This window comes from Hypomesus transpacificus, unplaced genomic scaffold (assembly GCF_021917145.1).
Source record: "Hypomesus transpacificus isolate Combined female unplaced genomic scaffold, fHypTra1 scaffold_423, whole genome shotgun sequence".
In the NCBI taxonomy this organism is placed as follows: Eukaryota; Metazoa; Chordata; class Actinopteri; order Osmeriformes; family Osmeridae; genus Hypomesus; species Hypomesus transpacificus.
Genome location: NW_025813941.1, coordinates 33446 through 58762, shown reverse-complemented (window position 1 = coordinate 58762; position 25317 = coordinate 33446). Strand labels below are relative to the sequence as shown.

The window sequence follows — 25317 nt, the reverse complement described above, 5'->3', positions numbered from 1 at the left end:
TTCTTGACTTTGTGCTTGAACAGGGAGCATTCCTGAAAGTGCACTTTGGAGTACACATAGTAGTACCCTTTCTCTTTCACCTCCAGGTAGCCATCTTTGTAGTCCATGCCTTGAGTGTAGGCATCACCTCTCGGGCCAGAGTCCCAATGGACTATATCTTCAGACACCTCACTGGATCCTGAGAGAGGAGGAGGAAGGAAGAGGCCGGGGGAGGCTAAGTTAGAGAAAAACAGGGAAGAGAGGCGAGAGAGGGTGAACAGTGGAGTGAGAAGGAAGTGGGAAGAGGGGGAAAGGGAGGAAAGAGGGGAGTGGAAAGAGAAGGGTTTGTGTGAAAAAGAAAGAATGAAAAAAATCTAACAAACCAACACGAAAAAATCTACAATAACATACCTAACAGGTGTGCTGAGGCCCTCTGCTGTCTCTCTGGTGGGCGTGTCCTCACCAACGTGGGGATCTCATTGGCCTCTGAACCAGGAAGAACCAGGAGGAACCAGGAAGAACCATGAAGAACCCGGAAGAAGTTACAGGCCATGAGCACCCTGATGAGTTTCTTTCCCCCCTATCAGTGGTGAGTGGTGTCTACCTACCTTTAGATCCTGACCTGCTGAGGACTGAACCATCCTGAAAGGTTGGGGGGGGAGGGGTGTGAGTATCACGCACAAAGACATATAATACACACATCAAAGCACACACTAGAACACTCACGCACACCTGTACGTAAGATCAGGAACATTCAAATCTACACACAAAGACACTCACTCAGAAACACACACACAGTCATCATTCCCCGACATACCTGATGGGGCAATTGCAGAGCCTGGAAACAAGGAGAGAGGAAACACAGAATGAAACACAGAGGGAGAGGATGGAGGGAGACCAAAGTGGCATTATTCACTGAACGACATGTGACAGTGAGAGGAGAAAGAGGAAGTGGTGTCATAGAAAGGGTGTGTGATGTCATCAGTGCGTGTATGTGAGTAAATGTGTATGTGTGTGTGTGTGTGTATGTGAGTAAATGTGTATGTGTGTGTGTGTGTGTATGTGTGTGTGTGTGTGTGTGTGTGCGTAAACAAGCAGAGGAAAGTCCCAGGAATCAGGGGAAGGACCATGTGAACTCTCCATCTCCACACTTCCACATCTTTATCTCTCTCTCACACACACACACACACACACACTTCCAGATCTCTCTCTCACACACACACACACACACACACACACACACACACACACACACACACACACACACACACACACACACTTCCAGATCTCTCTCTCTCTCACACACACACACACTTCCACATCTTTATCTCTCTCTCTTTCTCTCTCTCTCTCTCTCTCTCTCTCTCTCTCTCTCTCTCTCTCACACACACTAACTTCCAGATCTCTCTATCTCTCTCACACACTAACTTCCAGATCTCTCTATCTCTCACACACACACACACTTCCACGTCTCTCTCTCTCTCTCTCTCTCTCTCTCTCTCTCTCTCTCTCTCTCTCTCTCTCTCTCTCTCTCTCTCTCTCTCTCTCTCTCTCTCTCTCACTCACACACACTTCCACATCTCTATCTCTCTCTCTCTCACACACTAACTTCCAGATCTCTTTATCTCTCTCACACACTAACTTCCAGATCTCTCTATCTCTCACACACACGTACACACACACACACACTTCCACGTCTCTCTCTCACACCTCCTCTCTCCCCACACACACAGTCACACATACACAACCCCCCTCACACACATACACACTCACCCACTCACACACACAGACACCCTCACACACACTCACCTCTGTCCTCTTGTACAGGTAGTAAATACAGCCAGACTGGACGACCAATCCCAGGAGAGCCAGGCCCACCAGCAGGGGAAGGAGCCTCTGACAAATCCCTCCCCAGCGACGATGTTGCCTGCTGGGCAGAGGGGCGATGCTGGCCTGGCTGTCTACTACGAACACCTGGGGGTAGGGTTCCATCCTTGCCCCTCTGCTGGGCCTTCCTGCTCCAGGTGCAGACAGACAAACCAGTCCTCCTGAAGGAACACCCTCCCTACACGTCTCTCTCTTTCTCTCTCTTTTTCTCTGTCTCTCTCCTACTCTCTCTCTCTCCTACTCTCTCTGTCTGTATCCTCTCTGTCTCTCTCCTTCCCTCTCCTTCTCTCTCCTTCTCTCTCTGTCTCTCTCCTTCTCTCTCTGTCTCACTCCTTCTCTCTCTCTCTCCCTCCACCCTGACCTCCTCTCTCGCCCCCCTCCTTCCCCCTAGCTCTCTCTGCTCTTGTCTCTGGAACAGACTGAGTGACTGAAGCCGACCAGACAGACCGTAGCAGGTCCAGTTCCAGTCAGTCCAGTTCTAGAACAGATCTCGGGGTTATCACCAGCAGACTCCAGAAGCCTCGGGTATCAGTCCAAGGTCCAAGGTTCTTGAACCCACTGTCTAGAACGTCCAGGAGAGTTCTGGAAGAGGACCTGAAGAAACGTGCGCTCCTGCTTTCCTCCCCGTGTCTGATCCACTACGCTTGTTCTTCTGCAATGCATGCATGTGCAATGAGGAAATACAACGTGTGTGTGTGTATGTGTACAAACAGAACACGCCCTTAAAGGCGACTGAATGTGGTTATCATCTTTTAGTCGACACTTCCTCTCTCTCTCTGTCTCCTTTCTCTCTCTCTCTGTCTCCCTTCTCTGCTTCTATCTCTCTCCCCCCTCTCTTTCACTGTCTCTGTCTCCCTTTTATCCTTCTATGTATCTCTCCCCTCTCCCTCTCTCTGTCTCCCTTCTCTCTCTCTCTCTCTCTCTCCCTCCCTCCCCCCTCCCTTTATCTCTCTCTCTCCCTCCCTTCTCTCCCTCCCTTTCTCTCTCTCCTTTCTTTTTCCCTCTCTTTCCACATTCTCTCTGTCTCTCCTGTGTCCCTGCTCTCTCTCTTTGTCTCTCTCTCTCTTTGTCTCTCTTTTTTACTGGTTGTCCAATAGGCTATCTGTCCATCCTGAGTTCAATATTTGAGTTGTCAAACATACAAATATGTCTGTTTACCTGAGTCAATCCCACAAATTCCCAAACACACACTCAGACATAAACAGACCACTTACAGACACGCACGCATACACACACACAGGCACAGTGGTTTCCGTGGCAGCCGGGTGGTGTGCAGTAGCGATAAAGGGAACAGGAAGACAGAGGCCTAGTACAGAAGACAGGTGCATTGTGGGTATTATGTACAACCAAGCCAGACAACACTACTGACAAGATTCTGTGCGTGTGCAGGTGTGTGTCTGCGTGTGCACATGTGTTTGCAGGTGTGTATGTGTGTGTGTATGTGTACACACAACAGTGTTCAAAACAACAGTATTTTCTGAGAGTGTGTGTGTGTGTGAGAGAGAGAGAGAGAGAGAGAGAGGGAGAGAGAGAGAGAGGGAGAGGACATATGAAGAGGTATTGAGAGAAAAGAAGTGAGGAAAAGGAGAAAGGGAGAGAAAGAAAAGGAAAGAGGAGAGAAAAAGGGAGACAGGAGAGATCCTGATAAACTGAGCGTCTGTTGCCATCTGTTGGTTTTTCAACAGTAATACATCGTCTAAATCTCAGTCATTCTAACTGAAGTAAGCTAGCAGTAGACAATTCATACACAGTGTCTCTCTTTATTGCAGTATAATAGTATTTCGGACTCAATGACAGGTGAAAGTTCAACCAAAACCTGTGACTCAACAGTACTTGTCTGTATGTTTCTCAGCTTTCGTCAGTTATAAGAGTTATAATAACACGCACATTCACAACACAAACGTTGACAAATTTGTAAAACTTTCCCGCGGTTTTAACAGCGACGCCAGCTCCCGGCCAGCAAAGTATGTACGTGCTCAGCGATTGGATAGCGAAAATATACGCTCTACCTTCTTATTGGTGCAGCCACAAAAGACATCCCATCCAATTGCGGAGTAGGAAAGTTCATTTGCGGAAACAAGACTGCCTCGTAACAAGGAGAGATGGAAAGTTAGCTAGTAGCAGCCTCCCTGACGCAGTACCTTAAAAAAAAGGGCTTTAGGTGTTAAAATCGCGGCCATGGATTCTCGTCTTTGGAAAGCGTGGAGGACGGAAACAGGGTATTTGTTTGTGGCAGTAACCGTGGTTACATTGTGCTTACAACCGGTCCGTGCATTTGGGCAAAGCCAAGAGTTTACGTTTCTACTTCCAGCCGGAAGAAGCGAATGTTTCTACCAGACGGCTACAAAGGGAGGCACGATGGAGGTCGAGTATCAGGTGAGACATGAACCATCATCTGACAGAGAGGCTAGAGTGGAGACGTGTCATTCCTAAAGTAAACCAGACAGTGTTGCTAATCACATAGTTATTTACTGCTAAACTATTAACGCTTAATAGTACAATATTAGTTTACTAAACTCATACTCTTATCGTTTTAAATCGAAATAATTGGGGTTTCTGGGTTTAGCTAGCGAATGTCCGGTGCATGGGTGTTTTGACGTCTACCTAGCTTGAGGTAAGCTAATACCTTACCATCTTCAAGCGCTAGGATGTTTGCGAAGTGGGTGTATAGTTAACAAATATAAGAGGAGCCCGTTAACCCTTTCTAGATTGGCCTGGCAGGTGCAGAGATAGGCGGAGAGTTGCAGGGGGCGTTGACAATCAGAGATGACAAAAGTACACACATCCTTCGCTCAAGTATGGGGAGTCAGATAGCTGATAGTAATCTGAAGGCTGCCAGATCGATTCCTGGCCGTGCCAAATTATGTTGTGTCCTTGGGCAAGGCACTTCACCCTACTTGCCTCGGGGGGAATGTCTCTGTACTTACTGTAGGCTAAGTCGCTCTGGGTAAGAGCGTCTGCTAAATGACTAAATGTAAATGTAAGTATAGGCCTACTTATGATTAAAAATACTGTGGTGAAAGTTAGAGTGCTGACTACACTTTTTCACTCAATTTAAAGTAAAGAATTATGGGCTCTGACATATACTTCATTAAAACGTAGCCATTACTACAACCTGTTTTAATGTCAGTCTTTGGGTGGCCAACTTTGTCACTGTGAAATACGGGACCAAAGGTGGCCTGGCAGCAGTGCAGGTACACGACCCATCCTGGGAAAAATAGCACTCCCCGCCCCCCAATAAATCACTGTAAACATAAGAACATTTAAATAATATGAATAACATACATTTAACTTATTTCAATGTAGGCTATGTGTTACAGCAGTAATGTTGGTGTCCCCCTCAGGAATTGCTCTTAAGAAAATGTAATATAATTGTCCCCCCCAAAATTGATAGCAGATTTTTTGCCACTGTATACGATGTATTGTTGTAGTATGTGTGTTTTGAATGAAATGACCAAAGGGGTTAGAGTGTGATTTGGATGAAATGACCAAAGGGGTTAGTATGTGTGTTTTCGATGAAATGACCAAAGGGGTTCACGTGTGTGTTTTGGATGAAATGACCAAAGGGGTTAGAGTGTGATTTGGATGAAATGACCAAAGGGGTTAGTATGTGTGTTTTCGATGAAATGACCAAAGGGGTTCACGTGTGTGTTTTGGATGAAATGACCAAAGGGGTTAGCATGTGTGTTTTGGATTAAATGACCAAAGGGGTTAGCATGTGTGTTTTGAATGAAAAGACCAAGGGGTTAACATGTATTTTGGGGTAAATGACCAAATGGGTTAGCATGTCTGTTTTGGATGAAAGGACCAAAGGGGTTTGTGTGTGTTTTGGATGAAATGACCAAAGGGGTTAGCGTGTGTTTTGGATGAAATGACCAAAGGGGTTCACGTGTGTGTTTTGGATGAAATGACCAAAGGGGTTAGCATGTGTGTTTTGGATTAAATGACCAAAGGGGTTAGCATGTGTGTTTTGGATGAAATGACCAAAGGGGTTAGCATGTGTGTTTTGAATGAAATGACCACAGGGGTTAACATGTATTTTGGATGAAATGACCAAAGGGGTTAGAGTGTGATTTGGATTAAATGACCAAAGGGGTTAGCATTTGTGTTTTGGATGAAATGACCAAAGGGGTTAGCATTTGTGTTTTGGATTAAATGACCAAAGAGGTTAGCATGTGTGTTTTGAATGAAATGACCAAGGGGTTAACATGTATTTTGGGGTAAATGACCAAATGGGTTAGCATGTCTGTTTTGGATGAAATGACCAAAGGGGTTAGCATGTGTGTTTTGAATGAAATGACCAAAGGGGTTAACATGTATTTTGGATGAAATGACCAAAGGGGTTAGTATGTTTTGGATGAAATGACCAAAGGGGTTAGTATGTGTGTTTTCGATGAAATGACCAAAGGGGTTCACGTGTGTGTTTTGGATGAAATGACCAAAGGGGTTAGCATGTGTGTTTTGGATTAAATGACCAAAAGGGTTAGCATGTGTGTTTTGGATGAAATGACCAAAGGGGTTAGCATGTGTGTTTTGAATGAAATGACCACAGGGGTTAACATGTATTTTGGATGAAATGACCAAAGGGGTTAGAGTGTGATTTGGATTAAATGACCAAAGGGGTTAGCATTTGTGTTTTGGATGAAATGACCAAAGGGGTTAGCATTTGTGTTTTGGATTAAATGACCAAAGAGGTTAGCATGTGTGTTTTGAATGAAATGACCAAGGGGTTAACATGTATTTTGGGGTAAATGACCAAATGGGTTAGCATGTCTGTTTTGGATGAAATGACCAAAGGGGTTAGCATGTGTGTTTTGAATGAAATGACCAAAGGGGTTAACATGTATTTTGGATGAAATGACCAAAGGGGTTAGTATGTTTTGGATGAAATGACCAAAGGGGTTAGTATGTGTGTTTTCGATGAAATGACCAAAGGGGTTCACGTGTGTGTTTTGGATGAAATGACCAAAGGGGTTAGCATGTGTGTTTTGGATTAAATGACCAAAAGGGTTAGCATGTGTGTTTTGGATGAAATGACCAAAGGGGTTAGCATGTGTGTTTTGAATGAAATGACCACAGGGGTTAACATGTATTTTGGATGAAATGACCAAAGGGGTTAGTATGTGTGTTTTCGATGAAATGACCAAAGGGGTTCACGTGTGTGTTTTGAATGAAATGACCAAAGGGGTTAACATGTATTTTGGATGAAATGACCAAAGGGGTTAGTATGTTTTGGATGAAATGACCAAAGGGGTTAGTATGTGTGTTTTCGATGAAATGACCAAAGGGGTTCACGTGTGTGTTTTGGATGAAATGACCAAAGGGGTTAGCATGTGTGTTTTGGATTAAATGACCAAAAGGGTTAGCATGTGTGTTTTGGATGAAATGACCAAAGGGGTTAGCATGTGTGTTTTGAATGAAATGACCACAGGGGTTAACATGTATTTTGGATGAAATGACCAAAGGGGTTAGAGTGTGATTTGGATGAAATGACCAAAGGGGTTAGCATTTGTGTTTTGGATGAAATGACCAAAGGGGTTAGCATTTGTGTTTTGGATTAAATGACCAAAGAGGTTAGCATGTGTGTTTTGAATGAAATGACCAAGGGGTTAACATGTATTTTGGGGTAAATGACCAAATGGGTTAGCATGTCTGTTTTGGATGAAATGACCAAAGGGGTTAGCATGTGTGTTTTGAATGAAATGACCAAAGGGGTTAACATGTATTTTGGATGAAATGACCAAAGGGGTTAGTATGTTTTGGATGAAATGACCAAAGGGGTTAGTATGTTTTGGATGAAATGACCAAAGGGGTTAGCATGTGTGTTTTGGATGAAATGAGCAAAAGGGTTAGCATGTGTGTTTGGGGTAAATAACCAAATGGGTTAGCATGTCTGTTTTGGATGAAAGGACCAAAGGGGTTAGCATGTGTGTTTTGAATGAAATGACCAAAGGGGTTAGCATGTGTGTTTTGGATGAAATGACCAAAGGGGTTAGCATGTGGGTTTGGGGTAAATAACCAAATGGGTTAGCATGTCTGTTTTGGATGAAAGGACCAAAGGGGTTTGTGTGTGTTTTGGATGAAATGACCAAAGGGGTTAGCGTGTGTTTTGGATGAAATGACCAAATGGGTTAGTATGTATATTTTGGATGAAATGACTAAAGGGGTTAGCATGTGTGTTTTGAATGAAATGACCAAAGGGGTTAGCATGTGTGTTTTGAATGAAATGACCAAAGGGGTTAACGTGTATTTTGGGGTAAATAACCAAATGGGTTAGCATGTCTGTTTTGGATGAAAGGACCGAAGGGGTTTGTGTGTGTTTTGGATGGAAAAAAACCAAAGGGGTTAGCATGTGTGTTTTGGATGAAATAACCAAAAGGCTCAGCATGTGTGTTTTGGATGAAATGACCAAAGGGGTTAGTATGTGTGTTTTGAATGAAATAACCTAAAGGGTTAGCATGTGTGTTTTGAATGAAATTACCAAAGGGGTTTGTGTGTTTTGGATGAAATGACCAAAGGGGTTAGCATGTGTGTTTTGGATGAAATGACCAAAGGGGTTAGCATGTGTGTTTTGGATGAAATGACCAAAGGGGTTAGCATGTGTGTTTTGGATGAAATGACCAAAGGGGTTAACGTGTATTTTGGGGTAAATGACCAAATGGGTTAGCATGTCTGTTTTGGATGAAATGACCAAAGGGGTTAGCATGTGTGTTTTGAATTAAATGACCAAAGGGGTTAACATGTATTTTGGGGTAAATGACCAAAGGGGTTAGCATGTGTGTTTTGGATGAAATGACCAAAGGGGTTAGCATGTGTGTTTTGGATGAAATGACCAAAGGGGTTAGCATGTGTGTTTTGGATGAAATGACCAAAGGGGTTAACGTGTATTTTGGGGTAAATGACCAAATGGGTTAGCATGTCTGTTTTGGATGAAATGACCAAAGGGGTTAGCATGTGTGTTTTGAATGAAATGACCAAAGGGGTTAACATGTATTTTGGGGTAAATGACCAAAGGGGTTAGCATGTCTGTTTTGGATGAAATGACCAAAGGGGTTAGCATGTGTCTTTTGAATGAAATGACCAAAGGGGTTAACATGTATTTTGGCGTAAATGACCAAAGGGGTTAACATGTCTGTTTTTGATGAAATGACCAAAGGGGTTTGTGTGTGTTTTGGATGAAAAAAGCCAAAGGGGTTAGCATGTGTGTTTTTGGATGAAATGACCAAAGGGGTTAGCGTGTGTTTTGGATGAAATGACCAAAGGGGTTAGCATGTGTGTTTTGGATGAAATGACCAAAGGGGTTAGCATGTGTGTTTTGGATTAAATGACCAAAGGGGTTAGCATGTGTGTTTTTGAAGAAATGACCAAAGGGGTTAGCTGTGATTCGATGATGCTCGTGACGGTGGGCTATGATTGGATGATACCAGCTGTCGGTGATCATTCTCAAGTGTCGTGATCAGCACTGCTGCTGTTGTATCAGTCAGTGGTTAATTCAGCGTAGCGGTCATGAAACATGACATGGGAGGTCACGTATGGGACTCAGGCCCAATACAAGGGAGGTCCCGGCCAATACGGGACAGTTGGCAACCCTAGTCTTTTTTCACACAAGTGTTATAAGAGTGTAACAACAGTGAGCTAACAACAGAACAGTGAGCTAACAACATAAGTGTAAAAACTGTAATAACAGTGTAATAACAGTAACAGTGTAATTACAACGTAAGTGTTACAACTGTGTAAAAAACAAATGGTGTGAAAGTAAAAACTCTGAAAAATCTAAGTATATGTAAAGTACTGATACCAGAAGAATTTACTTAAGTACAGTAACTTCCCTTCTCAGTTTTTTGTTTATGCTGTGATGTTTCTGTTGCTACAAAGCTTCGTGTTTCTTCACTGTTGACAGTAACAGAGTTGATGAGTTTAGGAGGTTTCAGGTGTGTGTGTGTGTCCAGGTAATCGCAGGAGCAGGGATGGATGTAGACTTCACCATCCTCTCTCCTCAGGGCTTCTATATCATCACAGAGCTCCGCCAATCAGACGGCATTCACATGTAAGAAACCTCCCGATTGGTCAGAATCCCCTCACTGGTGTCTGTGGGGGACAGGCCCTCTGATTGGTCGACGCTCTAACATCAACTTCTCTCATTGGCTGTCTTAGGGTGGATTTCACAGAAGAAGGCGACTATCAGATCTGTTTCGACAACAGCTTCAGCCGTTTCTCCGAGAAGTCCGTCTTCTTCGAGGTGATCTTGGAGAAGCCGGCGGGGGACGTGGGCGGGGACGATGAGTGGGCGGGGCTTGGGACGCCCGAAGGTACCCAATTGGAGTACAAGCTGGACGATATCAGAGTGAGTTACAGACTGCAGGCCCTCCACCTCTCATCTCTCTCTTTAACTTTCTGGAAGTGTCGTTCCATAATGCCATCTGCCTCTCTCCCTTCTCTCTCTCCTCCTACCTCCCTCTCTCCCTTCTCTCTCTCCCTTCTCTCTCTCCTTCCCCTCCTCCCTCCCCCTCTCTCCCTTCTCTCTCTCCTCCTCCCCCCCTCCTCCCTCTCTCTCCCTTCTCTCTCTCCTCCTTCCCCCCTGCTCTCTCTCCCTTCTCTCTCTCCTCCTCCCTCTTTCCCCCCTGCTCCCTCCCCCTCTCTCCCTTCTCTCTCTCCTCTTCCCCCCTGCTCCCTCCCCCTCTCTTTCTTCTCTCCTCCACCCCCTCCTCCCTCCTCCAGGAGTCCCTGGACTCCATCCACAGGCGTCTGGAGAGGAGTCGTCAGATGCAGACAGTTCTAAGGGCCTTCGAGGCCCGAGACCGGAACCTTCTGGAAGACAACCTGTGGAGGGTCTCCTTCTGGTCCTGCTCCAGCCTGCTGCTGCTACTGGCTGTGGCTGGCACCCAGGTCTGCCCTGGCCCCCTACACCTCAGTACGCTGTTTCTGACGGCCCCCTACACCTTAGTATGCACTGCACTTGTTTAAAGACAAATCTAATGGTTCTTTATCTACCCCTCCATCCTTCTCTTCCCCCCCCCCCCCAGGTTTACACTGTTCGCCGGCTCTTTGACGACAAGAGGCGTGTCTGTACCTAGATCCACGCCCACTCAGCGAGCGCAGCGGAGACAGGAAGAGGAGGAGCCAGAGGAGGACGTCATCTCAGTTCACACGGTGCCTTGGGTGGGTTGACCTTTAACCCCTCACCCAGTCATGTTGACCTTTAACCCCTCACGTCATGTTGGGTTAGTTTGACTTGGAACATCTTGTAGAGCCACGCCCCTCCCCCTCTGTTTTCATTGGCCCACTGCCCCGCTGTATGCCACTGAACAACCAATCACACTGCATGGTTTAGGGAGTTACTGATGATGGGGAACGTGCCTATGCTGATATGTAGATAATGACAGAAGGATTGTAGATGTACGGGGGTATGTGGTTTTTACTGTGAGTGAGTCAAACTTTTTAGCTTTCCCTGTTGCACATTCCCCATGTGTGACCTGATATATTCCACAGGTATAGAGGCCAACATAAAGTTAGTGGAACATGTCATTAAGTTTACAGTCAATGTCAAGTTTACTGAATGTGTAATCATTGTAAATTTAGCAAGGCCAGTGTAACGTTTACCATGATGTATGTTCAGTTTCCTGATCATGTGGGCAGTGTGGCCGAGACCTATGATTGTACTTTTAAAGGGATAATGACACACATCTACACGTCACCATGGCAGTTACTGAATTTTATTGAATTGTTTTTACACAATAAAACGAGATTTGATTCACGTCTCTATTGTTGTTTGCCGTGCTTTATTGTATTTGTAACCTCACACACGCACACACACACTTTCTCACACTCACTGTTATGGAAGCAAATTAATAACAATGTCTTCAATTTTAAAAGGATTTTGAATCAGAGTGCGAATTATACAATGATAATAGATAGGGTCAACTTCTTCTCCGGGGTGTAAAGTAATATTTTCGATTTACAGGTAAGAACAATATGTACGTGCGGCAGGTAGGAGAGGCGTGTGGGGGAGGGGTCTGAGGAAGCTCTGTGGCACGGGGGGCTGTCTTGTAGAAAGGAACCCTCTGTGGCTCAGTGGGTTAGCATGTGTTCCATCGAGTCTACTGCCAAACACGGTACCCCTGGTTCAAATCTCAATCAAACCAGTGCATCCAAACTGCTCCCAGGCAGAGAGGGAAGGAAATATAGTCGATCACAGAGTAATTCATCCGTCTTTTATTTTTGTATCACGCTATGATTTTATTTATATTTATCCGTTCCCCAGCTTCGAACCTTCTTATCCCCTCATTAGTTTGGTCATTCATTCACTCGTTCACATCCCCTATTGGAACAAAATTAAGAATAAATTGAAGTCTGTTATAAAATATAAAGGATTTAAGAAAAAGCTGTGTTGTCTTTCTAACCGTGATATCGTTGTTAGAACAAAGCACGTTTTCTTTTTTCTCAAACACCACAGACACATGCGTCCCATTTCCTGATTGTAAAATCGTCCCTTTTTAGAGCTGACTCATTCAGTCAGTTAAATGTCACATATGTCAGAAGTACAAAGAGTGTCTGCACTGAAGCAGACAACAGTTTTCAATAATAATACTATTTGAGTACAAGGAATTTAAATTGCATTACATAGATAATAGATAAAACGAAGGTGGCAGACTTCCTAATCAATAAACAATCTTATCAAACACAACAAATCGAATGGATCATTTGCAGGCTGTGTGTGTGCGTGTAATAGTGAGTGTGATTTTAAGAGCGTATGTGTTTAGGTGCATGTATGTGCACGGATGTGTGTGTGTGTGTTTGTACAGTATCTGTGTGTGTATGTACAGTATGTGTGTGTGTACAGTATCTGTGTGTGTATGTACAGTATGTGTGTGTGTGTGTACAGTATCTGTGTGTGTATGTACAGTATGTGTGTGTGTGTGTGTACAGTATGTGTGTTTAGTCCAGCAGGGAGGGTTCTGAAGGTCGTATGATGGTGGGACGGTTGGGAGCTGCTGGAGGTCTTCTACTGCACGAGACAGGAGAGGGCAAGGGGGGAGAGGAGGGGGCAAGGGGGGAGAGGAGGGGGCAAGGGGGGAGAGGAGGAGGGAGAGGGCAAGGGGGGAGAGGAGGAAGGAGAGGAGAGGGAGAGGGCAAGGGGGGAGAGGAGGAGGGAGAGGAGAGGGAGAGGGCAAGGGGGGAGAAGAGGGGGCAAGGGGGGAGAGGAGAGGGCAAGGGGGGAGAGGAGGAGGGAGAGGAGAGGGCAAGGGGGGAGAGGAGGGGGCAAGGGGGGGAGGAGGAAAAAGAGAGGAGAGAAATACGATGGAGATTATCAGGAGTCACATGCGCTACAGGAACCATCACCACCCTCCACAAGAGGCAGGGGGCTGTCTGGGCCAGCCAAGCCCAGGACGGGAGCTCTTACCTGGGGATGCCGGGCGGCAGGGCGGGGGGTATGCGGGCCGGCCTGGAGGGGACCTGGGGTTGGAGCTCTGGGGGGGGCCCGGGTCGGGAGGGGATGGGAGGGGTGATGTAGGCCGGGGTGGAGGCAGGGTTCAGGGGGGGAGGGGGACCGGGGGTGGAGCCTCTCACTGCTGGGGGGCGACTGGGAGCGGGGGCAGAGGCAGGGGGGGGGCGGGCAGCAGGGGGGGGGCTGGAAGAGATGGGGAGGGAGGGAGGGTGGGAGGGATAGGGAGAAAAGGAAGGGAGAGAGAGAGGGAGGTGTTAACTATTAATTCTGTATGTATGTTAGTGTGTGTGAGTGTATGTATATACTGTATGCTAGTGTGTGTGTGTGTATGTATATACTGTATGCTAGTGTGTGTGAGTGTATGTATATACTGTATGTTAGTGTGTGAGTGTATGTATATACTGTATGTTAGTGTGTGAGTGTGTGTGTGTGTGTGGTTACCTGGGTTCCTTGGCCATCCAGGAGTTGTCCACGGGCGGGGGCAGGGGGGCGGAGACAGTGGTGGTGGTGATGTCACCGATGATGTGCAGCGCCTCTTTGAGGGCGTGGTACATCCTCAGCGTGTCGTCACGGCGCTGGGCCTGGTCACATGACTCCTCCATCAGGCTGTTCTGGTCCCCGGAGGAGTACAGGTATGCCAGCAGCTCAGAGTGGATGAAGTCCTTAGCCTGGTGAGGAGGGAGAGGGAGGAGAGTTGGAGAGACATAGAGAGAGAATAAGAAGAGAGAGAGAGGCAGAGAGAGAGAGAGAGAGACAGAGAGAGAGAATAAGAAGAGAGAGAGAGACAGAGAGAGAGAATAAGAAGAGAGAGAGAGAGACAGAGAGAGAATAAGAAGAGAGAGAGAGAGGCAGAGAGAGAGAGAGGCAGAGAGAGAATAAGAAGAGAGAGAGAGAGACAGAGAGAGAGAGATAGAGAGAGATAGAGAGATAGAGAGAGACAGAGAGAGAGAGGGGCGTACGCTGTTGATCATGAGGTGCATGATGGTCTTGGGCATGAGGTCTCGGACGGCCTTGTTGACGATGCCGGTGTAGGAGTCCACCAGGTTCCTGATGGTCTCCACCTGGCGCTCCAGCTGGGGGTCCATGGAGACGCTGTCGCTAGGAGACAGGACATCCTCACTCTCTACCTGAGGGAGACAGGACATCCTCACTCTCTACCTGAGGGAGACAGGACATCCTCACTCTCTACCTGAGGGAGACAGGACATCCTCACTCTCTACCTGAGGGAGACAGGACATCCTCACTCTCTACCTGAGGGAGACAGGACATCCTCACTCTCTACCTGAGGGAGACAGGACATCCTCACTCTCTACCTGAGGGAGACAGGACATCCTCACTCTCGACCTGAGGGAGACAGGACATCCTCACTCTCGACCTGAGGGAGACAGGACATCCTCACTCTCTACCTGAGGGAGACAGGACATCCTCACTCTCTACCTGAGGGAGACAGGACATCCTCACTGTCTACCTGAGGGAGACAGTATATCCTAACTCTCTACCTGAGGGAGACAGGACATCCTCACTCTCTACCTGAGGGAGACAGGACATCCTCACTCTCTACCTGAGGGAGACAGGACATCCTCACTCTTTACCTGAGGGAGACAGGACTTCCTCACTCTCTACCTGAGGGAGACAGGACATCCTCACTCTCTACCTGAGGGAGACAGGACATCCTCACTCTCTACCTGAGGGAGACAGGACATCCTCACTGTCTACCTGAGGGAGACAGTATATCCTCACTCTCTACCTGAGGGAGACAGGACATCCTCACTCTCTACCTGAGGGAGACAGGACATCCTCACTCTCTACCTGAGGGAGACAGGACATCCTCACTCTCTACCTGAGGGAGACAGGACATCCTCACTCTCTACCTGAGGGAGACAGGACATCCTCACTCTCTACCTGAGGGAGACTAGGAGATGGTACTCGGCTGTGTGTGTGTGTACCTGGTCCCTCTCAGGGTAGACTCCTGCTCTGAGGTGTGTGTGTGTGGTGTGGTGTGTGTGTGTGTGGTGTGGTGTGGTGTGGTGTGGTGTGTGTGTGTGTGTGTTGTGGTGTGTGTGTACCTGGTCCCTCTCAGGGTAGACTCCTGCTCTGAGGTGTGTGTGGTGTGGTGTGGTGTGTGTGTGTGTGTGGTGTGGTGTGTGTGTATGTGTGTGTGTGTGTTGTGGTGTGTGTGTACCTGGTCCCTCTCAGGGTAGACTCCTGCTCTGAGGTGTGTGTGTGTGTGGTGTGGTGTGGTGTGTGTGTGTGTGTGTGTGGTGTGGTGTGTGTGTGTGTGTGTTGTGGTGTGTGTGTACCTGGTCCCTCTCAGGGTAGACTCCTGCTCTGAGGAAAGAGGCCTTCCAGCTGTCCACATCCTCCTGAGAGTCACAGGCCAGCTCAATCTGACGCAGGTCCTTATACACGTTCCTGACACACACGCACACACACACCATAATAGGCCAAGCAAAAAGTGTAACTAAAATAAATATCTTACATTTAGTCATTTAGCAGACGCTCTTATCCAGAGCGACTTACAGTAAGTACAGGTACATTCCCCTCGAGGCAAGTATGGTGAACTGCCTTGCCCAAAGACACAACGTCATTTTGCACGGACGTAAATCGAACCGGCAACCTTCTGATTAATAGCCCGATTCCCTAACCGCTCAGCCATCTGACTCCCTTGTATATTGTATTTTTCTGTATCACAGACACACACAAATACAAACAGACACACACCGTTGCTCTGTGTTGAAGATGGCGAAGATGTGTTTAGCTGACATGAAGCCCTTTTCAACGTCTCTCAGCTTCAGGTTGTCCAGAGGCAGCATGTACTTCTTCTCTTTCTCCTGACACACACACACACCACACACACATCACACACACACCACACACACATCACACCACACACACATCACACCACACACACACCACACACACACACCACACACACACACAACACACAACACACACACGGTTAGACATAGGCAAGAGACTCCCCACATGCAGCCCCCCCCCCCCCCCCCCCCCGCCCCAACACACACACCTCCTCATCCTTGTACCAGGACAGAGACTCTGCGGTCAGGACAAACCAGTAGTCCTTGGACCCCCCCTTCATGATGCTGATGTTGATGGTGAGCCAGCCCCTCCGGATCACCTGCCACACAGGAACAGTCCATTACTGTGGGACAGAGGGGAGTCCACACACACACATGCTACACACACGTGTTACGCACACAGCTGTTGTATCACCTGTTCCTCCTCCCTGCCTCTGGCAGGCTAATACAGGGAGACAGACAGCATAAGTACACACACACACTCACAAAAACACACACGCATCTACACATCCGCCCACGTGCACAAGCACATTGTTAGAAAGAGGGAGGAAGAAAGGAGAGGGGTGAAGAGAGGGATGTAGGAAAGTGAAGGAGAGAAGAGATGAGAAACAGAGAGGGAGAGATAGGAGAAGAGAGAGAAGGCCAGAGAGAGGGAGAGGTAGAGAGAAAGAAGGAAAAAGGGACAGAGAGAGGGAGAGAGAGAGGTAGAGAGAGAGAGGTAGAGAGAAAGAGGGAGAGAGAGGTAGAGAGAGAGGGAGGTAGAGGTAGAGAGGTAGAGAGATTCTGAAACAGCTGTACCTGGTTGGGCATGACTCTCTTCTTATTAATGGTAGCTTTGGCTGCTGTTCTCTGCTGGGCACTGAATAAAGAGAGAGAGAGAGTGAAAGGAGAGAGAGAGAGGGGGAGAGAATAACCAACAGTAATCTCAAGTACTGGAGCAGAAAGGGTAGGAGGAGGAGGAGGAGGAGGAGGAGGAGGAGGAGGAGGAGGAGGAGGAGGAGGAGGAGAGGACATACTTTGCAAAGCCGATGAAATCCTCATGGTTGGTGTTGATGTATGAGAGCTCAATGTCAATCAACAGCAGAACCTGAAACACAGACACACATTACAACCCTCCTCCTCTCCTCTCTCTCTCTCTCTCTCTCTCTCTCTCTCTCTCTCTCTCTCTCTCACCTGGTCTTTGGTCTTGCTGTCCCTCTCTCTGACATAGGTGGTGACGATTCTCTCTGTCTCCTCTCTTAATCTGGGGTAGGAGCCAAGCTGAGGACACATACACACACACACACACACTGCTGTACTGTACATACAGACAACCACTGAAGAGACATGCAGCTGTAACTTTCTCTTTCTCTCTCCCTCTCACACACACACACACACAATCAAGTGCACCCAAAGTAGTTGACTGGATTTACAAATATTAAGTGAGTTATTGTGTTAAGCAGCAGGTGTTAGGGTGGGGCAGGGGTAAGAGGGCTGAGGTCAGGGTGCAAAGGTCACAGAGACAGAGGAAGCATTTTGATTGGCCCATTGCAAAGTGACAGGAAGGTGGGTGGGGGTAGGGGTGTGTGTGGAGAGGGTTGGGGGGGTCAGAGGTAAGAATGTGTCAGATGTGAAGGACAGAGGGTGCAACACCGAAAATCTTCCCTCTCCAAGAGACACAAAGGGTTAGAAGACTGGTTCCTACAGTGACGTGGCCGCTGGGACCAGGCGAGCGCTGTCATTGCTTGAAGGGGTGTTACGCCACCAGTCACTAGGCTGCAGAGGAGCGAAGGGGGTGGAGCCTTGAGGGATTTCAAAACAAATCAAATGTGATTGGTTAAGGGACTGAGAAAGGGGAAGGGCTGGGATCGGGAGGGGGAGGGGCTCGTGAAGGAAGGAGAGGGGTTTGGGATGGACGGTGAGGGGAGGGGGGAGACCACCAGGGAGACGCTCGGGTTAGATCGTTCGACTGATTGATCGACGACTGTGTGTAGGGAGGGTCAGCAGGTGAGGACACAACAACACACACACACACACAACAACACACACACCACACATGTTGCTCCCCACTTCCCTCCATCCATCCATCCTTCCACCCCTCCATCTCTCCATCCATCTCTCTATCCATCTCTCCATCCATCTCTCCATCCATCTCTCCATCCATCCTTCCATCTCTCCATCCCTCCGTCTGTCGAGTCTTTCTCGTTTACCTTCTCCGTGCACTTCCTGATGAGAGCGGCTAGCTCTGACATCACCAGATCCACGCACTTCAGACACGGGTCCTTGAGCTTGACGATCTGCTTCTTCACTATGGCCTCAAAGGCCAGGTCAGGGGTGAACAGGCCTGTTCTGCCGCCGGGGATTGTGGGGGTTGCAGTTGTTGTTCATTATCAGGGGGTTGGGAGGAGGGGAGGCGTGATGTATTTGTTGGGGGGGGGGGGGGGGGAATGTGTTTGTATGTAAAGGGGGGAGGGATGGATGGAAGGAAGGAGAATGAGGATGAGAGAAGAGAGGAAGGGAGAGAAAATAGAGGCTAAATGGAGAGAGGGAGAGAAAACAACAGATGACAGGAGCAGGGAGGAGAAAGGAAAAAGAGAACACGTGTTTTTGTTTAGTTAGTTAGTTTTACATTGTCAGGCGTGTACACCAAGAAAAGCTGCAGGAACTGTCCTTCCAAAACAGGAACAGGAAATGAATGACTCTTGCTGCCTGCGATTGGTGTAACTTTCCACAAAGTCACATGACCACTGATCTCCAGGCTAAGCCAAGCCACTGGGAGATGACGAGACTAACCATGATGACATTTACAGAAAGCTGCAACGACCACACACCAACAACAAATGTCTTCAGCCACACCAGAGAAATGGCTGCATGTGCGGTCACTATTATTAAACACCTCATTGGTCCACTGCCCGACCAATCAGGATAAATGGTGCACCTTACTGGTTGACTGCCTGACCAATCAGGACCCACAAAACTTTTAGTTTACTGCTCGATACCAACAAGCTTTCCACAGTACCTGCTTGGTCTACTGCCTGACCAATCAGGATCCATGATGTACCTCATTGGCTCCCTGCCAGACCAACCATGCTGCATGCAGTACCTTATTGGCTCCCTGCCAGACCAACCATGCTGCATGCAGCACCTCATTGGCTCCCTGCCAGACCAACCATGCTGCATGCAGCACCTCATTGGCTCCCTGCCAGACCAACCATGCTGCATGCAGTACCTTATTGGTGCACTGTCGGACCACGTTGACCAGTTCCTGAATAACCATGTCGATGCACTTCAGGCACGGCTCCTTGAGCTTGACGATCTGCTTCTTCACTATGGCCTCAAAGGCCAGGTCAGGGGTGAACAGGCCTGTCCTGCAGACACACAGGTAGGCAGACAGACATGTAGGCAGACAGACAGGTAGGCACACAGACAGGTAGGCACACAGACAGGTAGGCCACCAGACAGACAGTTACACCGAAAGAGAGACCGACCAACAGACAGACAGACAGACGCACAGGCAGGCAGACAGACAAACAGGCAGACAGACAGACAGACACAGGCAGACAGACAGACAGACACACAGGCAGGCAGACAGACAGACAGGCAGACAGACACACAGGCAGACAGACACACACACAGGCAGACAGACAGACACACACAGGCAAGCAGACAGACACACAGGCAGACAGGTAGGCAGACAGACAAACAGGCAGGCAGGCAGACAGACAGACAGACAGACAGACAGACAGACAGACAGACAGACAGACAGGCAGGCAGGCAGGCAGGCAGGCAGGCAGGCAGACAGACACACAGGCAGACAAACAGACACACAGGCAGACAGACAGACACAAAGGCAGACAGACAGACACACAGACAGGCAGACAGACAGGCAGACAGACAGGGTCTCTACTTGCCTGACTCCGTGGATGTTCTTGATGGCATAGCTTATCTCCTTCCTCAACTCCTTCTCATCAAACTCCATCTGACTCACACACACACACACACACACACACAGACACACATATATTATTATTTTAACGCACAATTGTTTTTGCAATTGCTACTGTGACAGGCAGGCCAATGAGGGGGAAACCCTGACCAGCTCCAATGGGAATGAGGGGGCGGGACTACCTTGACCAGCTCCAATGGGAATGAGGGGGCGGGACTACCTTGACCAGCTCCAATGGGAATGAGGGGGCGGGACTACCTTGACCAGCTCCAATGGGAATGAGGGGGCAGGACTACCTTGACCAGCTCGAATGGGAAGCGCTCGTGGAAGATGCGGTTGATCTTGGCTCCTCCTGATAGGCTGGCAGTGTCAACCTGGTCACCTGATCCCTCGATGCACTTCTCAAAGTCCACCCCGAACTGCTGCACCATCCTGGGGTGGGAGGGGCCGTGTAAGAGAGTGTGTGTGTGTGTGTTTGAGAGTGTGTGTGTGTGTGAGAGAGTGTGAGAGAGTGTGTGTGTGTCCTCACTGCAGCAGGGCCTTGGTCTTGCGTGTGGGGTCGTCGGGGCGGAAGTTCTTGTACTCCTCCACCTCCTTCTCCAGGGACAGCATCTGGCTCTGCAGCTTGCTGCGTAACCCCGGCAACGTGTCACGGATGTGATTGGTCAGTTGCTGGAGAAGAGGAGGGGTGATGGTGGGAGGAGGGGTGATGGGGGGGGGGGGGGGGTGATGGAGTGGGGGGGATAGAAGAGGGGTTAGGTGTCATATGATGATGTGCAGTGTCATGTGTAAAGATGGTGTGTGTGTGTGTGTGTGTGTATAGATGGTGTGTGTGTATTTAGATGGTGTGTGTGAGTATATAAAGTGTGTGTGTGTGTATAGATGGTGTGTATAGATGGTGTGTCTGTGTGAGACCTGGTTGAGGGTCTTCTGCAGGTGAGGGGTCCCCATGCGCTCAGCCAGGTGTCTGTATCCAGGGTGCGACAGGAAGAACTTCCTTTCTGCTGCCAGAGCCGCCTTGATGTCCTTCCTGCCGTCGATGTCCTTCTGGCTGCGGTTCACCACCCCGATGTAGCCTGCAGGGGGCAGCACCACCATCACACCGTGTGCACGTGTGTGTGCGTGTATGTAGGTGTGTGTGCGTGTATGTAAGTGTGTGTTACCTCTGCGTAGCGGCAGCAGCTTGTTCTCCAGGATGTCTCGTGCGTCCGTTCCCTCGTCCATCAGGTCCAGCTTGGTGATGACCCCTATGGTCCTTAACCCTGGAGAGAGAAAGGGGGAGAGGGAGAGAGGGGGGGAGGGGGAGAGACAGAGGGGAAGGGAGGGAAGGGGAGAGAGACAGAGAGAGAGACAGAGAGAGAGGGGGGGGGGGAGGGAGATAGAGAGAGAGAAATAGAGAGAGAGAGAGAGAGAGGGAGGGAGGGGGGAGGGGAACAGAGGGAGGGGGGAGAGGAAGGGGGGAGAGAGAGAGGGAGGGGGGGGGAGAAGGGGAGGGAGAGAGAGAGGGGGGAGATCTCAGAGGTCAGGATCTAAGAGGTCTGTATTTGCCACTAAACACCACGGGGGGAGTCTCTGCATCCATCCCCCCCTCCCCACCCACACACACACTCACTCAACTGGAACACACACACCTTGTGGGTCGACTGTAACACACACACACACCTTGTGGGTCGACTGTAACACACACACACACCTTGCGGGTTGACTGTAACACACACACACACGTTGTGGGTCGACTGTAACACACACCTTGTGGGTCGACTGTGACACACACACACACACACCTTGTGGGTCGACTGTAACACACACCTTGTGAGTTGACTGTAACACACACACCTTGTGGGTCGACTGTAACACACACACACACCTTGTGGGTCGACTGTAACACACACACACACCTTGCGGGTCGACCTCCTTGGCGATCTTGAGGGCGTCAGAGTTGGCCAAGTCTGTGTTGGCGGGGGGTGACGGCCAGGATGAGGCAGCTCTCCTTGGTGATGAACTGCATCAGCATCTCCCTGATCTGCTGCTCAATGTCCACTGGCTGGTCGCCCACGGCAACCTTGGTCATTCCCGGCAGGTCGATCAGGGTCAGGTTCAGAACTGGGAGGACGGGGGGTCAAAGGTCAACGAAAAGTGGTGTATGATTGTGTGTGTGTGTGTGACAGCTGGTGGAGAACACTCAGAGGTTGATAGGGAGAGCAGAGAGAGTGTGAGTGTGTGTGTGTGTTACCGTTAGGGGAGAACACACGGAGGTTGATAGGGAGAGCAGAGAGAGTGTGAGTGTGAGTGTGTGTGTGTGTGTTACCGTTAGGGGAGAACACACAGAGGTTGATAGGGAGAGCAGAGAGAGTGTGAGTGTGTGTGTGTGAGTGTGTGTGTTACCGTTAGGGGAGAACACACGGAGGTTGATGGGGACAGCAGAGATGCCCTTGTTGGATCCAGTCAGGCGGTCAGTCTCTGCCTCGATCTCCTGACGAACTTCCTCAAAGTCCACAAACTTCCTGCTCTTACAGTGGAGGAACTCTGCATACTCTGGGAGGGGAGGAGGGGAGCGAGGAGGGGAGGGAGGAGGGAGGAGGGGAGTCGAGGGAGGGAGGAGGGGAGGGAGGAGGGGAGTGAGGAGGGGAGGGAGGAGGGAGGGAGGAGGGGAGGAAGGAGGGGAGGGAGGAGGGGAGGGAGGAAGGGAGGGAGGAGGGATGAAGGAGAGAGAAGGGGAGACAAAGAGGGGGAGAGAGAGAGAGAGAGGGAACAGTCATTACAGCCGGTTGCAGCTTGTTTGTCCTAAAGGAATTTATCCTCCTTTCTTTTGTCTGTGTGTGTTCTGTGTGAGTGTGTGCATGTTCATGTGTGTGTGTGTTTTATTAGAGTCACAGTATGTGTGTCTCACCTGCTTGGTTGTGTGTATGTCTCACCTGCTTGGTTGTTGACCAGCTGGAGGATGAGTGGACGACGAGTGACGATACCAGACCCTCGAGGAAGAAAATCTCTGGAGGGAGGAGGGGGGAGGAGGAGGAGTGGGGAGGAGGAGGGGGGAGTGGGGAGGGGGGAGGAGGGGGGAGAGGAGAAGGAGGGGGAGAGGAGGAGGGGGGGAGGAGGAGGAGGGGGAGAGGAGAAGGAGGGGGAGAGGAGGAGGAGGGGGAGAAGAGGAGGAGGAGAGGGGAGGTATCATTTTACAAGAACCAGACCATAGACACACACACACAGCACTCTGCTCGATTCCAATGTGTTATTGATGAGATAGAGATAGCAATGAAGAGATTAACTTACTCTCCTGTTCATTATACATCTGCTACAAACACATCCTTCTTTCTTTCATTCTCAAGTCAAGCTCTCTCTCCCCCTGTTGCTTTCTGCTTCTCAATCTCAGTTCAATGTTTATATTGCCAAACAAGTGGAATTACAAATGTGTATGGGTGTGTGTGTAAGGGTGTGTGTGTGTGTGTGTGTGAGTGTGTAAGGGTGTGTGTGTGTCCAGGTCAAAAACAAGAAATAAGAAAGGAGCATGAGATAACAAGTCGCTACACTAACACTCCCTCCCTCGCTCTCCCTCCCTCCCTCCCCCTACCCCCCCACACATTTCCCTGCAGTCTGTTGCTGACCAAGCAGACAGGAAGATGTGGACGATGAACAAAAACTCCTCCCCATCCTCCGCCTCCACTTCCTGGAACTCCATCCAATCACTCGCATGCATGACATCACAGCGGGTGACATCAAGACCATCCTGCCTCATCAATGGCCTCGCTGTCTTCCTGGTGAGGATGAATCAACCCAGAGCCCACAGTCTCCCTGTGCCCCCCTGCCCCCTACCGCCCACACACACACACACACACACATTTGCAGTGCTACACACACTCATAGTTACACACACTTACTCATACACTCACACTAGTACACACACACACACACACACATTAATACTAAATCACACACTCTCATCCCGGGTTAACGTTTGACAGGTCAGAAGGTGTGACACGTGAACACACGGAAGCAACAGTGAAGCCGGTACATGGTGTTTACAAAGTTGTCAAAAGATAATATATTCAGGTTTGAGATTCTCTCAATATGAACTGTAGCTGTGGTTGGGGTAGCTGGGACGGCCTTAGAAAGGAGGCCAGATGTAGAGCTCAGTGTAAACAATATACAAAAGAGCGATGTTAAAGTATTTCCAACTCCCGACACCGCAAATTGTATTAGCGTGTTGCCCGCGCACAACATCCGCGGACACCTCGAGACCCCTTTTCTCGAACAGGCCATCTACCGCTCGCTCCATAACGGAAAACGCGGAGCGAGCTTCCGAGACGAGGTAGCGAGAGCAGTGCCGCCGAGAGGAAGGGAGAGAGAGAATGGGGGGAGGTAGAGAGAGGAAGTGGGAGAGAGAATTGCTTATGTGGCATTTTTTTCCACTCCAATATTGAATTAACGGTAACTGCACAATAAAGTATTGCACATTTTGTCAAGTAAACACCAACAATTACGACGATACTTTTATGAGTTATGCCCGACAACCCACCTTCCTACGAAGTTCTCCAACACAGAGCTCTTCCCAGCGCTCTGGCCGCCGACCACAGCTATCTGCGGCAGGTCGAGGTTGCAGCTCTGCCCGATGGAGCTGAAGGCGTCCTGGAGTTTGTTAATGAGGGGAATCAAATCCTCCATCCCCCGGTTCCCCATGTCTGCACTCCCGCTAGTCTCGCTCTCCTCGACGCTAAGCTAGGATACTCGCACTCCGCTCCGCCCCGGGAGAGAAAGAGGGGGGAGAGCGAGAGAGAGCGAGAGAGAGCGTGAGAGTGAGAGAGAGTGAGAGAGAGATCCACCTATTCAAGTGCCAGACGAGACTTGCGTTTCTTCACACAAATCGAAGTAGTCCGTGGTTTCAAAAACTATATATTTTTTTAACATCTGTGAATGGGTTGTCGTGGCTATGGTTTCAACAGCGCAATCGTCAATGTAAAAAAAACCTTAGAGGGAGGTAGAGACTTGACGAGAAAACCCCATAAAACTGACTTTACTTCAGCCGTTTCTATCTTGTCAGCAAACCTTTGGAAGGAGCTGAAGCCACGCCCACCCCCTTCTCATATTACTCGCTTCACTCGCCAGACACAACTGGAGGGGTCATTTCTGGGGAAATGATGAGGTATTCTTGCGGCCGCGGCAGCTGGGGAGCTTTATTTAACAGTATCACCTCCAGCTATTGTTTAAGGTAAAACATAGGTTAATGTCCATAAATGTTAAAATATTTGGATAAATAAAGTTTTAAT

At 48.9% G+C, this 25317-nt stretch overlaps 3 protein-coding genes across 4 annotated transcripts; 1 reads left to right on the top strand and 2 right to left on the bottom strand.

Annotated features, from left to right (window-relative positions):
- Positions 1-4: 4 nt before the first annotated feature.
- On the bottom strand, positions 5-2123 carry LOC124464951 (tumor necrosis factor ligand superfamily member 14-like; the record flags this gene model as incomplete). The annotated part of the gene is made up of 5 exons (XM_047016888.1): positions 1789-2123; positions 797-817; positions 588-621; positions 391-465; positions 5-214 (listed from the first exon to the last, which is right to left on the bottom strand). Coding segments are annotated over exons 1-5 (523 nt in total), but the record flags the coding sequence as incomplete, so codon positions are not given.
- A 1800-nt stretch (positions 2124-3923) lies between these two features.
- On the top strand, positions 3924-11626 carry tmed1b (transmembrane p24 trafficking protein 1b). Of its 2 annotated transcripts, none has more exons than XM_047016885.1 (5): positions 3924-4242; positions 9816-9913; positions 10021-10210; positions 10585-10752; positions 10890-11626. In XM_047016885.1, exons 1-5 carry the CDS (start codon positions 4045-4047, stop codon positions 10938-10940), a joined length of 705 nt encoding a protein of 234 aa, XP_046872841.1. In that variant the 5' UTR covers positions 3924-4044; the 3' UTR covers positions 10941-11626. The 2 variants fall into 2 exon arrangements, with proteins under 2 accessions (XP_046872841.1, XP_046872840.1); XM_047016884.1 differs by having other exon boundaries at positions 9798-9913.
- LOC124464948 (dynamin-2-like) lies at positions 11564-25105 on the bottom strand. The gene is given in 21 exon segments (XM_047016883.1): positions 11564-12871; positions 13268-13495; positions 13754-13980; positions 14272-14439; positions 15613-15724; positions 16034-16143; positions 16341-16451; positions 16930-16990; positions 17148-17218; positions 17305-17391; positions 19340-19478; positions 20022-20089; positions 20353-20488; positions 20586-20728; positions 20972-21132; positions 21220-21318; positions 21955-22018; positions 22020-22159; positions 22442-22591; positions 22972-23045; positions 24570-25105. Coding segments are annotated over 21 exon segments (2580 nt in total). The 5' UTR covers positions 24731-25105; the 3' UTR covers positions 11564-12801.
- Between the last annotated feature and the right edge of the window lie 212 nt (positions 25106-25317).

Excerpts from the sequence above, each read along its gene's own strand:
- tmed1b (XM_047016884.1), top strand. The coding sequence starts at position 4,045 with ATGGATTCTCGTCTTTGGAAAGCGTGGAGGACGGAAACAGGGTATTTG. Across the intron at positions 9,914-10,020 it reads CAATCAGACGGCATTCACAT|GGTGGATTTCACAGAAGAAG; the intron begins GTAAGAAACCTC and ends TGGCTGTCTTAG. Across the intron at positions 10,211-10,584 it reads ACAAGCTGGACGATATCAGA|GAGTCCCTGGACTCCATCCA; the intron begins GTGAGTTACAGA and ends TCCCTCCTCCAG.